Here is a 17,949-nt window from a genome sequence, read left to right on the forward strand (position 1 = left end):
TAGATTACAATAACACTTCATTGATCGCAGTATATAAATGTAAATGAGCTCCACATTTACCAGGTGCAACATTTAAGTGATCAACACATTAATAAATCAATAATCAACCCAACAATATGATATTTATTATACTGAAATGGGCCGTTCTGCATGATGCGTAGTTTCACTGAAGATATTTGGATGCTAATATTTTTGTACTTTTTCTTGGGTAGGATTCTGAATGAAGAACTTTTACATGTAACAGAGTATTTCTACGTTGTGGTGCTGCTGCTTTTACTTCAGTGAAAGATGTGAAGACTTCACTGATCCGAGTTTAGAGGCTGAACTGTGCGTCTCTGATTTGTGTTTCTGCCGAGTAGAAAAATAAAAGTGACGTTTCAGTCGGAGACATGCAGCATATCAATACTGAACAGCTTCGACACGGAGAAGCTGCTGCGACCAACACACACACCCTGATGCTATTAGCTGATTGGACCACCCACACACTCCTGCTGCAGTGTGTGTGTGTGTGTGTGTGTGTGTGTGTGTGTGTGTGTGTGTGTGTGTGTGTGTGTGCGTGTGTGTGTGTGTATAAAGGACAGGGGTAAAAGGAATTCCCAGAAGAGACAGAACCCACAGGGGTGGTATTGTCAGTAAATGGAGGAGGCGGAGGAGGAGGTGTTTGTGTTTGTCTGAAACCCCTTTCACACATGGAATCTGCGACTAATTAATTATCATTCTCATTGTTGATTAACCAAACCATTATTTCTACGATTCATTGATCAATTAGTTGGTCTATTAATCTGCCAAGACACAGTGAAAAGCTGCAGGACAAACAAGCTGAAACGCTGATGCCAGCGGCTGACAGTACAGAGCCGCGTCTAATAAATAAATTGATAATGAGACGTCAGGTTGTATCGATCATGTCGTCACTTTGTGGTAATTAATCAGCGCATTGCAGCATTTTTCTGATTGATTACAAGTGAAACAAGTGGAGGCAGCTCCGTGTGATCAGACAGACAGATGTGCCTTAATCCTTCACGAAGACGTTCAAAATCTTCAGCTTTATATTGAAAAACTTTCAGAAAACTGTTGATTCAACTTGAATACTGAACATTTGAGGATATCGCTGCAGCTCAGCACCTCAAACCTGCAAAATATCAACACAGCATTATATCTTATTTCTTCCTCGCGTGATACGATTATCGAAACACTGGCACCAGATTAGTATTTAAAAATGTGACGCTCTAAGAAGTTTCCCTGCCGCTTTGAGACACTGCCTCATGACTCTGCGTGGTGGCGTTCATCAAGTTAGTGACGGTAAAGTGAACAGAAATTAAAAGTAGGGAGGGCAATTCTAGATAAGACTGTTGATAGTTGAGTCATCAAATACCGACGCTTTGTGGCAGTATTCGGGAATGAGACTCAACAATCAAACAAACCATCTTTCACTTTACCCTCATTCAGCGGGGAAGAGCGAGTCAGAGACCGTTACCTTTAAAGTGGAAAGTCTGGACCCACTTTGGGGACAAAGAAAACTGATAAAGACTGCTGGATATGCAAGAACCGTCCAGTGAAAGTAAAGTAACACAGGAGTAACACGATGAACACGGAGCCACCTGAATCATCCTCATCCTCCTGATCGGGTCATGGAGGCTGGAAAGTTAGAAAAGCACTGAAATGTGTCGTTAATGCTCGTTAGGCACTGAAACTTAATTATTTTAGAGCCCGAGGTAGGGATGTTCAAGATTAATCGAGTAATCGCTGTAAAGAATTCAACTGATTAAAAATGTATTAACCCATCAGAGATTGAAAAAACATCAAACATACTTAAATGACCTGCTTCTCAAATATGTCAAAATTAAATACAAAATACTTTTTAGTTATTTCGAATATAAAAAAAAAGCAAAATTATATTTAATATTAAATTATATTTAAGCAATTTAGTAGCCTCAATATGTTGGATTTTGTTGGGAGAGTTGTTGAATAGCGAGACTTCTGCAATTAAAATGATGTCATTATTTTGTGTATTTAATTTATCATTCAAGTAACGAACAAAGCGCACGTCAGTGGTTCAGACAGTATATACACACCGATAGTTGATTGTTAAGGCAGCTGACGATCAATTAAAGAAACTGCTTCAAATTTGCATCCCCAGCCTGACCAGGAGTTGGTTTTGGGGCCGATGTATCATTAGATTATCACAAAATCACTGTATCGTGACATTATCATGACCGTGGGCAGCTCATGGTGAGTTACTCTGTGATTCCCACCTACTGCACACAACGAATTGTTACACTAATTTCTTCATTAATGTTTCTTCTTACCTTTATTTTATTATGTGCATACAGTTTCTGTGACAGTCTGTTATTCGGCCCAGTACATAACATTATACCACTTTAATTTAATTGATATTAAGATTGCAGCTTGCACAGTTGACCGAGTCGTGGCGGTCTCATTTCACTGCTGTTGAAAAATTAACACGTGACAAATTAATCTCTTGAACTTTGAAAGGATATAAAAAATATCCACTATAACTTCCCACAGCCAAAATTAGTGTATTAATTTCTTTGTGTAGTGTATTAATTTTTATATTGTTTATTTTTTTACTACTATATTGTTTATTGTTATATTGAATTGTCCTTTGGCTGCTGTGACACACAAATTTTGCGGGACCAATAAAGGAATTTCTGATTCTGATGACTTCATCTTGGATTTTGGATCATTTACCAACATTTTTGTGACATTTTATAGATCAGACAACTAATCGTTTAATCATGAGAAGAGTTGTTAGCTGCAGCCTACTGCCAATTGTCAGGGAATAGTGGAAAACACCTCCAGAGATCATATAAAATTTCAATGCAGCCACAAAGCAGTCCTGATTATTGATTTACAGCATCGCCCATAATGATCCAAAACACCGAGATATTAAAATGAGAGAAACCACCTTGAACAGTCGTCCCACAGTCTGTATCCTGTCACATTAATGTCTTACCATATAAATATAAAAAATAAAAATACTCTAAACAAGAATTCAGCCTCATGTCTGCCGTCTCCATGAAACGCTCCCACCTGAGGCCAGGTGTTTGTGTTTGGGAGGCGCACAGCAGTTAATCACAGCGAGCTAAAAGTAAACACAGGCTGTGATTGGCCAGGCAGCTCACCTGTCAACATGCAGTGCCAGACTTCAAGCACCAGAGAAAACAAAGCAACAATAACACACCTGATCACGTCTGGGGATTATTTTGTGATGCATTAAGCAGCCGTGTTCAGAAATTAATGATTTTATGAATAAAGACTCCAACAATGAAGCACCAGCAGCGTCACCACAGCTGTATGGGAACGATGTGAGGATCTCATTTTAACGATGTTAGACTCAGTTGAAGCTGAAATTAAATACCTGTCATTAACTTTTTTGTCCAGATGTTTACTCTTTAAAATGTCAAACATAATAAGCACAGCTGACACTGTAACATACACTAAAAAAACAAAACCAATCAATCCATATCCACTGAATCTCTTGTGAAGGTCTAACATGAAAACATGTTGTTTTTTTACTTGATAAATTAATAAATTTAATCATCAACATCATGTTAAAACAACTAAACTTCACACTGAGGTTCAGAAAGAAAGAAAGTCCAGATCGATAAATATTAGAGAATCTGATCGAGGTTTAGTCCGAGGTGAAATCACTTGAGAAGTTCTGCTGTTCGTCCTTCGACTTCACCTTTTATCAGACATATTATCATGTGCTTAAAGGAGCAGTCTGTAGTTTTGCTGAAGAAATGTTAATGAGCAGAGAAAGATCCTCATTGGCTGATTTTTTCTGCCTAAACAAACTAAATAATCAAACTCTCTTTGTTTTCATGACTGAATAAACTGAATAAACTGACCTTAAAGGGCAACACAATTTATTCTGTTTTACTTTGTTTATACGTGGCGGACCCTGCCACCTCTCTAGCTTCACACAGTGTTCTGGGACCTTATTTTCCTCTGAGAACAGCTGGTTTATTCACTGATGGAAAAGTTAAATATTTATGATTTTGTATTATTACCTCATTAATACTGTAAATATTAAAATTCAGAGTTTGAATTCTTTCTCCAAAACTACATAATGCCTCTTTAAATGCCTAAAATACATTTGAATTAAAGGTGTAATATGTAAGAATTGATCACCTAAATTTATACTCGGAGCAGCATAACAAGAGAAACCACTAACTGCCAGCGATAGATTATCGAACTGATAATGGGAATTTCATAATATTATTTATTGATCGGATTATGATAGACATTAAATAGTCCAATAAAAACAGGGCGCAGTTGTCGCGCTCATGACGTCATACTGCTGCTCCTGTGTAGAGCGGCGAAGTGTTTAGAGCTCATGGCGTCGCCGGCGTGGTTAACGCCACAAATCTTACATCTCATCTGAAAAGTCGTCATCGCGTATGGAGGGAATACGCATCGTTAGCCTATCCAACAGCAGGAGGTTTACTAGAGACGGTCAGTGCATTTTATTTATTTTGAATCTATATGCAGAACACTTGATACGCTTTGTGATATGAAAGCCAAAGTACAGAAAAACATCCTCACTCAAAATAACTGAAGATTTGAAGTCAGATCCTTTGAGCCAGAATAGTGAATATTAAAACATTCATCTTTGCTCACTACATCTTATCCTTTATAACCCTCATAGGTGCATAAACTACAGGTTATGAAATATTTTTAAAATACAAAAAAGTGAACTCATTATCAGTATCAGCCATGAAGCAGGTAATTATCGGTTATCAGTATCGGCTAAAAAAATCCATATTGTGCATCCCTAATTTATAATTAGTTTTTTGAATGCTTTAGACTAAAAATCTTACATTTTGCACCTTTAAGCAAATCAATACATAAATGTGTTAATTAAATGTGCTACAGTAAGTGTAGTTTTGCTGAGAGCCACAGGTGGACCACCGACTCAAACCAACACATCCTGTTTCAGCTAACTTAGCTAATAACTTAGCATCAGTGTCCATGTAAAGTCACTACGAACATCAGCTGAATACTGAATGTTTAACCTGTTTACTGGCTGCCTGATGTGATGTCACAGACTTAAAAAAACCAAAATCTAGTTAACTGATCAAGAGCCCCGATAACCATGTCCAAACTTGCACGTACGCTCTGTCACGTCAAACTCCCTTGAAAAAACGGCAATATAAAGTTAGAGCTCTTGTTCAGGATGTACACCAGATAAATCACCACTTTAAAGTCCGTAAAACAAGTCGTTTAGTTCCATTATTCAAAACGGCATGGCTCAAATTCACAAAAAATACTTTTAAACCATATACTTTTAAATAACGTGTAACGTGTCTGTTAGCTAACCCCGGGAGAGGCGTGATACAGTTAAAGAAAGTCAGCTATGATTGTCACGAAATTAACTGCTATTATGTGTCTCACTTGATGCCGAATTGACCAGAAGACCAACATAATTCACGAAACACCTCAGTTTATGTTGCTCACGTTCAATATATACGTGACAATCAGCAACGCCACACTGAACAGCCAGATTTTTGAATGGAGTTCAGCGGGATGTTCTCACCGCGGAGAGTCGAGCGTATCGGGGCTAGCAGGGTGACAGCGACGTTCACGTAACATAGTAAACAAGCCAAGTTAGCCCTGGTAGCTAATGCTTGCTAACTACGCTAACGACGTATCGGAAATGGGCAACAAGAGGCAACAACGTTTTCTGCCAACTCTACATTTCACATAAAAACCACATATGTTGTTGTGCTCCGTCGTTATTCGCTGTGAGCGCAGCAGTTGGAGACAGAGCGCCATGTACAGGCAGCTTATAACGTTATCTTGGAGCCTGACAAGCCCAGGCAAGGCCTCTCTTCCTCCGGGCAGCTCTCCTCCTCCTGCCTCCGTCTCAGACTTACCCTGGTCGAGGTGATGTCCATCATAACCTCCTGGAAGGCGGCTGTCTCCTCGGCCTGTCGCTGGGTATGCAGCGCTATCTTCTCGCTAAACTTTCGGGGGTTGGAAGCCCCGGACCCGGAGCCCGAGGTGGGTCCGGGTCCGGGTCCACAGCCGCCTGTACCCGTCGCAGACATCTTCACCGAGCGGACGGGACGACTTGACGTAGTGGAACGATTTTCAGCAGAGAGGCGCGGGAAAGTGGAGAGCGCTCACTCTGCAGCTATTTCTGGGGACCGTAAATGTCAGCCAGTGCGTGCTGTCGCTCGATATGAGTTCATATTAAAAGTTCAAACTGAAAACGAAGAGTTATTGTTTTTAAAATACTCCTGATGCTAGAGACGCAACACTCATGTCTTTAACTTTAAATTAGCCAAACAAAACAAGGGAAGGAGAAACTGGACATCCCTTTTTAACATGTCACATGTTCATTTAATGGCTTCAATCATTTTCTAAACAAATTGTGTTCCCAACATTATGTTGTGTTCAAACACATTTTTTAAAAACAGACTTTTTTTTTTTTTAAATTAAGAAATTAAACGTGTAAAGAATAGAAAAATAAAATAAATAAATAATGAACCCTTTAAAGCTTCTACATCACCCACAACGCTTGAGAGAAATAGGTCATATTTTCCAAGCTATTAATAAAGTCTTCTTATTTTAAACGAGCTGTGGTCACCTGGACGTGACGTCAGTCAGTGCACACCTTGTATCACTTCCTGTTAGTTGGTCAAATGAAAAAAGCTAATTTCCTGCTATAAGAATATGATCAATATTAACATAATAATTTAATTTATATGCTTAACATCGATCCAAACCACCAAAATACTGTTCCAGAGATATACACCATGAAGCGGGTGGATGTGTTAGAGATCTGAATACTTTGGTCTCCATGGTAACAGCTTTGTGTGTGTGTGTGTGTGTGTGTGTGTGTGTTGGTGGGGGGGGGGGGTTAAATGAGAACACGGTGCACGGGCGAGGTGTGAACGCCCACTCTCAGAAACAGAGGGTGGATCTGCATATTAATTCAACCCACCGAGTGAGTCATCCTGTCAAACACAGACAAGCTTTGATGTTTAGGCGAAAGCCGCATTGCGCCCCCTGGTGGCCGATCTCAGCTGCTGCAGGCTGAAGAGTTCATTATAGTGTCGTGATTAAAAACGTGTCTGCACTCAACCATGTTCACCTGCACCTGCACCTGCAGAGGAGGGTCAGAGGTCAAAGGTCACGGAGCTGACAGGGAGCTCCACCACAGACATGTTGATTGATCTGACAGGAAACCAAATAATCAGAAGTCCAAGCATGAACTGAAAGTGCTCTTTAAAACACAGGCAGAACCGACAGGTGGCCTGAAAACCTCTTTGATTTAAATATAAACCCCTGTTTGTTTGTTTTTAATGTTTTTCACTGAACAGAGGTTAAAAACAAGAGATGACAGGAAACTCAACTTCCTTACTTTCTTTCTAACATTTTAAAACTAATTATTATAACCAGTGATGGAATGTAACTAAATACATTTACTCAAGAACAATTTTAAGGTACTTGTACTTGACTATTTCCATTTTCTGCTACTTCATACTTCGAGTCAAAAATTGTACTTTGTACTCCACTTTATTTGATAACTTTAGTTACTAGTTACGTTGCAGATTATATCCTGAAAAGCTAAAGTGGAGCATTTATAAATAAATTCATTTCATTTTTATTTTTAAGTAAATTTACTCGATTACTCTGGGCCTAGGATTTTGAGGTACTTGTACTTTAATATTTTCATTTTCTGCTCCTTCATACTTTCACTCCACAACATTTATTTAGTAACTAGTTACTTTGCAAATGAAGACTTTTAAGAACTATAATGAGCATAAAGTGTAACATGTAACACGTCGTTATACAGTAAGTTAAACCACCCAACAGTGTAAGCGAATGTAACTAAGTACATTTACTCAAGTACTGTACTTAGATACCCTGCGAACCAACTTTACTTGAGTATTTCCATTCCATGCTACTTTATACTTTCATTACCTTCAGAGGGAAATATTGTAGCCTACTTTTTACTCTATTACATTTATCAGTTACCTGCAGTTACTTTGCAGACTGAGGTTTAAAAAACATATGATATAAATGCAACACATTGTATATTGTACTTTTTACTCAACTACATTTCTTTGATAACTTGTTTACTTGATTACATGTTGCATCAGAGCCAAAGTGGAGCATTTATAAATAAATACATTTTATTTTTATATTAAAGTACATTTACTGGAGTACTCGTACTCACTTGTACTTTAATATTTAACATTTTCTGCTACTTTCTGCTTCCACTCCACTACATTTACTTGATAACTTTAGTTACTAGTTACTTTACTGGCTGCAACCTAGTTGCTGAATCCCATTTTTTCTCAGAAGCAGAAGTTGTGTCACCATCACTGGAGAAGACAGCAGCTGTTTGGTCTCTGAGACCATCGTCGTCACCACTGAAGTCTCTAGTAACAGCAACATCACCAGACTCCCTTACAAATCGTCTGATTTTAAGAGTTGTTGCATCGTGAGGAGAAACTGAACCAGCTTTGTGAAACGCCTGCAGCGAATTTTAACTCATTGGAGACGTCTTGTAAATTCGGCATTGAGTTCAAAACATTAAGACGTTTCTTTCCTTGTAAAAAGTGTCAGTTTGTCGCGACATCGCTGTAAAAGTGTTAGTTTTTCATGTTTAAAGTGGATTCCTGTGAATTATAATTTATGGTTTTAATTTTGAAATTGTAACTAGTAATAATCATTATAAATAATCATTAGTTTACTGGAGACTGGTTTAAAAGAAAAATGAGTATTTTAACATTTATAGTTATGATAACAAACAATATTAAAATGTGTATCTGGAGCTAAAAACAGAAGAAAGTGTTTTAAGCTCGTAAGACAAAAAAAAAGAAATGATAATACTATAATAAAAATATTAACTGTAAACCAGCAGTGAGCATTTGTTGCTCTTCTCTGGTTGTTGGAGTATTTTCACACTTTTATAATCAGTTTCTACATAACTGAATATTCTGTCACCATGGCGACACTAAGTCTGGAGATTCATGATTATTTCCCCTTTTTATTTTTAAATGACAAAAAATACAAAATGACATTTCCTGTCTGTATCTCAGTCGCACTTCTTGCTACAGTTTCATGAAAATATGAAGCACATTATAGTTTTTCTTGTCAGCGTACAGTCCAGCTTCTCTCAGTCCGGTCATTGTTGAACTTATGAAGAAATTACATCTCATATTATTTCACTTACAGATAAAAACACCAGGTGGCTTTTTTCTGAATAATTTCTGGCCTCAGGATTTATTAAAATCTGAAAAATAAAATCTTAAAACTTTTCATCCCAGCAACAAATAAAGACTCTGAGTCAGCGTTTGATCTGGAAAACTAATCTGTGTTTAATTGGATCTTTCACGTTTCATCACCATATAAAATATAACACAGACTTCACACATTCAGCACGATGATTAAAATACCGCAGAGACTTTAGTGTTAATTACAAAAATACATTTCTACAACACGTCATTCTCACGAGGACACGTCTGCTCTTTCTGCTCCAGTTTAAACAAGTTGAATGAAGTCAAAAATAAATCAAAGCTGGTCTTTAAAAGGCGATACGAGGTTTCCCCCCCACCACGCTGACATTTCAGTGTCGGTTGTGTAGTAAATTCCCTCCGACTGAACAACAACAGCCGGCTCATTGTGTTTGCTCAGCTCAGCGTCTCCCTGCAGAGCCTCGGCCAATAAAAGACTTCTGTTCAAACAGCGGAGGGAGGAAAGTCTGGACGAGCCGAACACAAAGTGCTTTCTGTTTCTGCCAGAGGGAGAAAAAAAAAGACATCACATCTTCTCACGTCAGGACACAATCACACAATCACACAGCTACACAATCACACAGCTACACAATCACACAATCACACAATCACACAGCTACACAATCACACAGCTACACAATCACACAATCACACAATCACACAGCTACACAATCACACAGCTACACAATCACACAATCACACAGCTACACAATCACAAACGACACATTTTTGGTTTCTGTTGCAAATGTTTTTTTGGAATTAACTTAAAAATATGATGTTGTGTTGACGGACAGGTGGTTTGTGCTGTTTGTGGTCTGTAAGTGTTTCTTCCCCCTTAAAGGAGCAGTTCACCCAAAAAATGAAAATCCACCAGATCTGCTCAGGTGAAGTCTCGTAGTCCACAGAACATTTCTGGAGCTTCACAGTGAAACAGCGTCGCAGCGTTCTGCTGAACACCTGAAGCAGCTGGAGATGATCTAAAGCTCGTCTGATGTGATCTCAGTCTGCAGGAGAGAAGAGGTCACAAACTGATCTGAGGAGATGATCTCTGAACCCTTTATTAAGATGAACTCTTCACTGGAGCTGCTGAGATAAAAGCGTCAGCCCACATCCCATCGACCGCACGTCAAGGGTGTTAATAACATCTTCTCAAATCAGTTTGGGATCTCCAGGCTTCCGTAGACCTGGATTAAACCAGATGGAGTGTATGGAGCCATACGTTCGTGAGGTTTCATTTTCTATTTCTCTCTCGTCACAACTCTGGTTGGGTTAAGGCACAAAACACACTTGGTTAGAGTTAAAAAAACATCTGGTTTGGATTAAAATAGCAGTTTTGTTCTCCATGATCACGGATGGAGACGGTCTGACTTCTCTGATAAAAGACTGTTCTGGTTGCCAGAAAACGAGGTGAAATGTCTCCACTGCTCCTTAAAAAACACCAGCTTCATACAACAAACATGGCTGGAAAAATATCCACAGCTGTTCGGCAGCTTTCCTCTCCGACTCCTGACGTTGACTGCTGGATCACAGCAGACGAGCTGCATGGAGACATGTGATGTTTAAATCATCTCCAGCTGCTTCAGGTGTTCAGCAGAACGCTGCAACTCTGTTTCACTGTGAAGCTCCAGAAATGTTCTGTGGACTACGAGACTTCACCTGACTTAATATCATCAGGAGGAGATGATGACTGAGCCTGACTTTATATCATCAGGAGGAGACGATGACTGAGCCTGACTTTATATCATCAGGAGGAGACGATGGCTGAGCCTGACTTTATATCATCAGGAGGAGACGATGGCTGAGCCTGACTTTATATCATCAGGAGGAGACGATGACTGAGCCTGACTTTATATCATCAGGAGGAGACGATGGCTGAGCCTGACTTTATATCATCAGGAGGAGACGATGACTGAGCCTGACTTTATATCATCAGGAGGAGACGATGACTGAGCCTGACTTTATATCATCAGGAGGAGACGATGACTGAGCCTGACTTTATATCATCAGGAGGAGACGATGGCTGAGCCTGACTTTATATCATCAGGAGGAGACGATGGCTGAGCCTGACTTTATATCATCAGGAGGAGACGATGACTGAGCCTGACTTTATATCATCAGGAGGAGACGATGGCTGGATCGAGGTGTCACGATGTATCGATACAGACGATAATCGTGATATTTAAAAATGAAATATTGACGTTGTGGTAATGACACAGAAATAATTCAGCAGCACATTAATAATCTTTGTTTCTTCATTTTGTCACAGTAGGTGGCGTTGAAGCGCCTTAACGCTGGTTAACGCCATCCAACATGAAGAAGAAGAAGAAGAAGATGCAGTAAACAGATAAATATGACAGAGCGACACTCTTGTTACCATGAACTCTTAATGTGTGACCTCTGATCCACGCTGGCTATCAAACATGTGAACTTTTGGTTTCATGACAGACTTTCTCCCCAAATGTCTGTTTCCACGGTTACAGTTTGATGAAGAGCACGGCGGTGACGACAGCGAAGCCGACCAGCAGCATGACCACCTTGGGGATGCGGTTCCTGGTGGAGCGGAGCTCGTGCGGCAGGATCTCCATGAAGGTGATGTAGATGAAGGTTCCTGTGGCCAGCCCCTCCAGCGTGCAGCGGGCCAGCTGGTGCTGAGGGGACGCCTTGGTCTCCGTGAGGCCCATCCCCACGCCGATGCCCAGCGGGGACATGACAGCGAAGAGCAGCAGGCAGCCGACCACCACCGACCGCCGCAGCCGGCCCTGGGACAGCTTGAACGCCAGGCTGAAGGAAATGATGCTCTTGTGCATCATCAGCGCCAGGCAGATCTCCAGCACCTGCTTCCCCTCCTCCAGGAGCCCCACCGCCAAACCCTCAAACACCGAGTGCAGCGACAGCGAGAAGACCAGGATGAAGGCGCGCAGGGCGGACTGCGAGCCAAAGTCCACGTGGAAGTGGCTGCCATTGGACTCCTCTGACTCGCGTCGGCGATGGGAGTGATGCCGACCGTTCCTGTCGTTGGCCTGGACGCTGGAGTCCACCAGCAGAGCCCGGCGCTCCTCCACGTGAGGGGAGGACTGGTCTTTGAAGGCCAGGACGATCTGCTCCAGGACCAGGACCAGGAAGAAGCCCATGGCCATGATGAACTCAGGCAGAGGGAACTGGAGCTGCAGGGAGAGAAGAAGTAGCCATTCAGGCGCAGAAAACAAAATCATTATATTTGCTTCAATTATTTTACACGTGCTTAAAGACAAACAACTCAAGAAGACTGACGGAAGTTGTGCATCGACCCCAAAACGACTGAGATGTTCTTCACTACTGTAACGTGACACACTCTTTTTCAGGCTCTCTGGAAATATGACACACCTCGGTTTTAATTTCTGACTGTGTCAAAGATCGATCTGCTGTCAACATCTCGATGAACACAGGACGACAAAGTGCTGAAAGGTGGAAACCAGCGGATGTGGAGAAGATTGAAATCAGAGATAAAGACGAAGAAAAAATCCCTCACAGAGCGACTCAGAGCCAGAGTGACGCGTCGACTTGGTTCTTCAAATATGAAGATGAGGAGCGACATGCTAAAGGACGCGTTAGCAGGCGGATGGTATCACCTTGTTAGCTAACGAAATGTTTGGTCATTAACGACCCAGAAGTTGCACATGAGCAATGAATCTACAAAGCACAGAACCTCTGTCTGTCTGTCTGTTACTCTCATATCACAACAACCGTTCATGCGATCTGCTTCACACTTGGCAGGTTTGCCGCTGAGGACTAAAGGATGTGCAGTGTCGAATTTGACACCTGAAATATGAATAAATGTTTAATAAGCAGCGAACACTGCTCTGTGCAGGTGAAGCAGACGTAAACAAAATGGAGGTTAGCACTGTGCAACAACCTGCAGTGAGAAACAAAGAAGAAGAAGGTTAACGAGTGTGGATGAGCGGGGGAGACGCGGTCAACACGGGTTTCTGTCCTTCAGACAGAACTGGAGGTGAGATTTTGAGCTTCTGTCAACATCACTATGCTAGCTAACGTTAGCCTCAAGGGCTACAATGTTTAGCGTTGCTTGGCAGCACCGTCAGCTGCTCCAGGACGCCTCTCTCATTGGTTGTTGTGGTCCGGCTCAGAAGGTTCTGATGTAATCATCCAGATATTAAATCATGAATATGAAACAGTTTAGGAAAATATATTTGTGAAACAGTCACAGAGTTTCACTTTTTGTTAAAGTGAGAGAAAGATCATGATTTAGGTTAAATGGTAAAAATCTAAATGTAATCTTTAGGATTTGTGTACACGGGCACAAAATGTTTCCATTTTAAAGTCGAGCTGAGTGTCACGACAAAAACAAATAACTGGTGACAGACGTGATCAGAACGGTGATTCAGCGCATTTGCAACGTTCGTCTCAGGTGAAGTTTTACCACAAGCGTGCAACACAAAACCTCTTCCTGTTGATGGTCAGCGCGGCACGCTGCCAACAGCTCGTCAGGCTGGTGTGGAGACGCACTGACGTAAGAAAAGAGCCCACATTTCTGGTGTGAAAGTGAAACACACCTGCTGCTGAACGTTATGAAAAGCTCTGATATCAACAGATATGCACAAAGATCACGCCAGCATTTTCTAGAAGGAGGGCGAACGAATGAAAGGCGTTAACACGGCTGCACGCAAACAGGAACATTCAATTTTATTTTTTTATTTTGTCTTTTTTCTGAATGAGAGCAAAAGTCTGAATATTTTGGTCACCGGGTCTGAACCAACAACACAGGAAAACGTGCCACAAAACCAAAACTACAGGAAGCTAAAGGAACCGCGTGGCACCACGAACACGTGGATCATCAACACGTCGTCCAACAACCGACCAGGAAACTTCTCATGTTGTTTCCAGTTAAAAGCATTTTAATGTCTCACCGCCAGAAAACAACGAGAGCTGGAAGGCAGCAAACCACACAACAAACTGTGTGTGTGTGTGTGTGAGAGAGAGAGAGGCAGGAAGTGTGGGAAGAGAGAGGAGAGCCAGGGTCACACACACACACACACACACACACACACACACACACACACACACAGTGTTACCACGGTATTTGTGTTGACGTTAATTCAACAGTATGTGTGACGGAGGAGAGCGATTCCTGTTAAACACCCCCTTCACACACACACACACACACACACACACACACACACCAGGTTTCCCAGCAGTGTCTTTGACCTTCAGCTGCCCTCCTCCTCCTCCTCTTCCTCCTCCTCCTCCTCCTCCTCCTTCCAACAATCTGACAGTTTGAAGCTGTTTGAAAACACAAACTTCACATTAAATCGCGTCCCAGCGATGCTCCGTCCTCTGGAGGAGGAGGACGCGTCACATCACAGTGACGACGTTCTGCCTTTCACTTTTCCTCCAGCGCCACCAGCAGATAAGACAGAATCACAGCAGCTCAGAGATAAATCTGAAAAATCCTGTTCCTGCCACAGAAACAGAGTCGCAGCATCCTGCTGAACAACTGAAGCAGCTGGAGACTCGATTTAAAACGGAAAAACAACCAAAGCTCCATTAAAACTTTGCAGAATCAGCTGTCAGCACTTCCTGTTAGCAGTGAGCCTGTGGATGTGCAGACGACTGTCACTGGATCACTGTGACACTGAAGAAATCTCATCACCAGCTATTCTGATACTTGATAAATTGTTTTGAGCCGTTTTTAAGAAGAGAAGAGTTCAGATCTTCTGATTTCAGCCTCTCACGTGAATGTTTTCTGGTTTCTTTGCTGCTCTTTGACAGTAAACTTGACAGTGATCAGCACTTTTCACCATTTTCTGGTCCAAACAACTGGACGTTAATTGAGAAAATGATCTGCACATTAATCAACAATGAAAATAAGTGTAAGTTACAGCTCGTGTAAAGACTGAAGTGTTTATGAATCAGTTCTTTCCGTCGGCTCAGCGTTGTGTCGGTTTACGACAGTCTGACATGTGACTGACGTCCCGCGAGCTCATGATGCGGTGTGTGGTCCAAAGTCTGGACCTGTGGGATCTTACTGTGACTCCTGCGTTGCTGAAGGCCTCGTTGATGCCCTGCAGGTAGTCCGGCAGCAGGCCCAGCAGACAGGTGGCCAAGAAAACTCCTCCAGAAAAACAGCTGATCAAACTCAGCAGCCGGCGCCGCGACTCTGCAAGAACAACGACAGATCAACGAGACTGAGCGCTGCACAAGAGACTGTGGGCCTCGTTACAGGAAAGTGTCCTCATGTCCTCATGTCCTGACGTGACATCAGTGTTAGCTTCTCCAACAGAGTAACACCAGTGAACCCATCTTCATCTTCCAACAGACCCAACAATATTTAGTTATTTTGAATTTATATTTCTTTATTTCATATATCTTTATTTTAGCACAGGGTCTACGCTCTAACTCCTTATCTGTGTTTCCTAATTCATGAAAACTGTAATAGCTGATTTTTATCCTGAGATAAGACGATGACGTGAGCAGAAATGTTCCTGAACTGAAACCAGACTGGACTCCAGACTGAGGATGTTTCCAGGTGAGAGAGGCACAAATACAGTTCATCCGGACCTGGTCCTGACTGCACCTGGGTTCTTACCTGGGTCAGCACAGCAGGACCCCGTTCCTCGGACGATGCAGAGCGGGGCGAGTCCAAACAACAGTGTGATGGACAGCAGGACCACCAGCGCTCCCAGTTTGATCTCCAGGGCGGGAACGTCAGCCGGGTTGACCTGCAGCTCTGCCACGTCCCTCCCAGGAGACATGAGGACGGAGGAGGAGACTCTCCCCCCGAAGAACATCTTGAATGTGGATTATCTTCACCTCCTGATTCAGGTAGCAGAGAAGAGGAGCTCTCAAACACCCGCCATGGACCCTCACAGGAGGCCGAGTCTGTCACACAGATAACACAGTCAGGTTAAACCCAGGCTGACCTCTGGGGTCAGGACGACTCACGATATCCAGTCGATGGTTAACTGGAGGCTGATGAAGAAAAGGTCATTATACACGAAACCTGTTGACAAAAATTATGATTTTTAATTTAATATTAATATAAAATATGACGAGGACTTAAAATCCCAAAATAAAGTTTTTGTCTGATTCAACCAGACAGGAGGACAGTTCAGCATCGACGGGTCACATGACCTGGAAGCTGCTGAAAGAAATGCAGATTTTTTATTAAAAATATTCACAGAAAATAAGAGAAGCACTAAAATACAATGTTAACAGGTGTGTTAGGGTTAGTAATCATCTAGATTATTAATACAATTCGGCATTGGTTCGGACTCGGAGTCACCGGGTCACATGACCTGGAAGCTGCTGATAAAAGTGTAATTATTTTCTATTATTTCTGTAGAATCTATAAAACTATTTCATTTTTTAACCATCATTCTCTAAAAGTAAAACTTCAGTCATCTACTAATGGACCGTCAGTGAGCCCAGCCGGTTCGGAGGTGAGTTAATAAAGCAGCCTGACACCAGCTTCTGTTACAGCTGCTAATAACCTGATAATAATAATAATAATAATAATAATAATAATAATACAAACAGGTCAGAAATCAGCTTTACATCTTTCCTCAGCCTTTAATCGTGTTCTGCTTCTATAGAGAGAAACTGAGCAGAGCTTTAATTGTAACTTCTGACTGGATGAAGTGAACAGAACTCATCAGAACCAGGACCACTGAGCACAGACCAACTGTCAAGCAGCAGATGAGCAGTGACCCGCCTCTGAGGAGCAGCTGGAACAAACAGCTCGTGTGATTCATGTCGAAGTGGAAACTTTGACGGAACTCGAGACGATCTTTGTTTTTATTTCCGCTCGGTAATAAATCTGAGTCGTACCTGAATCCGGGTCCAGCAGCTCTCTCGGAACCTCTCAGCAGAAACAGGCCGAACAGAAGTCGGGTCTGGAGTTTTCTCAGCTCGCTGTGGTTCCGTTAATGTACCATGCTGTCCGGGAAGTGGTGAGTCAGTTCCCATCAGCTGATCCCGCTGCGTGACGGAGCCGCTGCCGGGCAGAGCGCAGCGCCGCACTTCCTGTTTTCAAAATAAAAGCCGGTTAAGAAGAGGCTGAAGGTTGCTCTCACTGCAGCTCAGAGGGTGATTGGTCAGGGGCACACGACCCTGCCCACTCTGAATGGCACGCAGCCCATTCAGAAACCTCCTCTAACGAGAGACTGACTACAAAATAAACACCTGTGTGGAAATTTGATGCCATTTTTTAACACAGATCGTAGAAACATGTTAACTTTGACATACATACAATCTAAACACAGGCCTACAGTGCTGAAAGGTCCAGTGTGTGATATGTAGTGACATCTAGCAGAACACAAGACGAAGCAGGAGAAGAGTGAGTGGCTGCTGTCATTTGTTCTGTAAGAAAAACTCCCATCCAAGATATTTAACCTTGTTAGCAACCTCAAAAAGTAACTAAACTAGTAACTAAAAAGTACAATATTTGCCTCTGAGATGTAATAGAGTAGAAGAAGGCGACTAGTACTTAGTTACATTACACCTTTTGTTGGCAGTATGTGAGGACACTGTTCCCAAACTAGGGGTTATATTTATTTATTTATTTATTTATTTTTCAAAAAACTTGGAAGCTACTGGATCATTTGACTTCTTTAGGCCTCTAAAATACTTCAAATTAAATGATCTAAAGTAACAGTGAGGAGAAGAGTCTCATGTCCAC

The 17,949-nt window shown here is 41.8% G+C and overlaps 2 protein-coding genes across 5 annotated transcripts in view; both read right to left on the minus strand.

Moving 5' to 3' along the window:
- Positions 1-6,103, minus strand: part of LOC311260322 (CREB-regulated transcription coactivator 2) — a 44,500-nt gene extending 38,397 nt beyond the window's left edge. For all 4 annotated transcript variants that reach the window (XM_084358018.1, XM_084358017.1, XM_084358016.1 and 1 more), the window contains exon 1: positions 5,901-6,103. In XM_084358018.1, the coding sequence (XP_084214144.1) occupies positions 5,901-6,074 (174 nt within the window). In that variant the 5' untranslated portion in view covers positions 6,075-6,103. The remainder of the gene's footprint in view (positions 1-5,900) is intronic.
- A 3,231-nt stretch (positions 6,104-9,334) lies between these two features.
- LOC311259667 (zinc transporter ZIP1-like) lies at positions 9,335-17,220 on the minus strand. The gene is made up of 4 exons (XM_084356947.1): positions 17,100-17,220; positions 15,859-16,151; positions 15,299-15,429; positions 9,335-12,439 (listed from the first exon to the last, which is right to left on the minus strand). Exons 2-4 carry the CDS (start codon positions 16,058-16,060, stop codon positions 11,750-11,752), a joined length of 1,023 nt encoding a protein of 340 aa, XP_084213073.1. The 5' UTR covers positions 16,061-16,151; positions 17,100-17,220; the 3' UTR covers positions 9,335-11,749.
- Between the last annotated feature and the right edge of the window lie 729 nt (positions 17,221-17,949).

This window comes from Pagrus pagrus (genome assembly GCF_965226575.1).
Source record: "Pagrus pagrus genome assembly, chromosome: 7".
NCBI lineage: Eukaryota > Metazoa > Chordata > Actinopteri > Spariformes > Sparidae > Pagrus > Pagrus pagrus.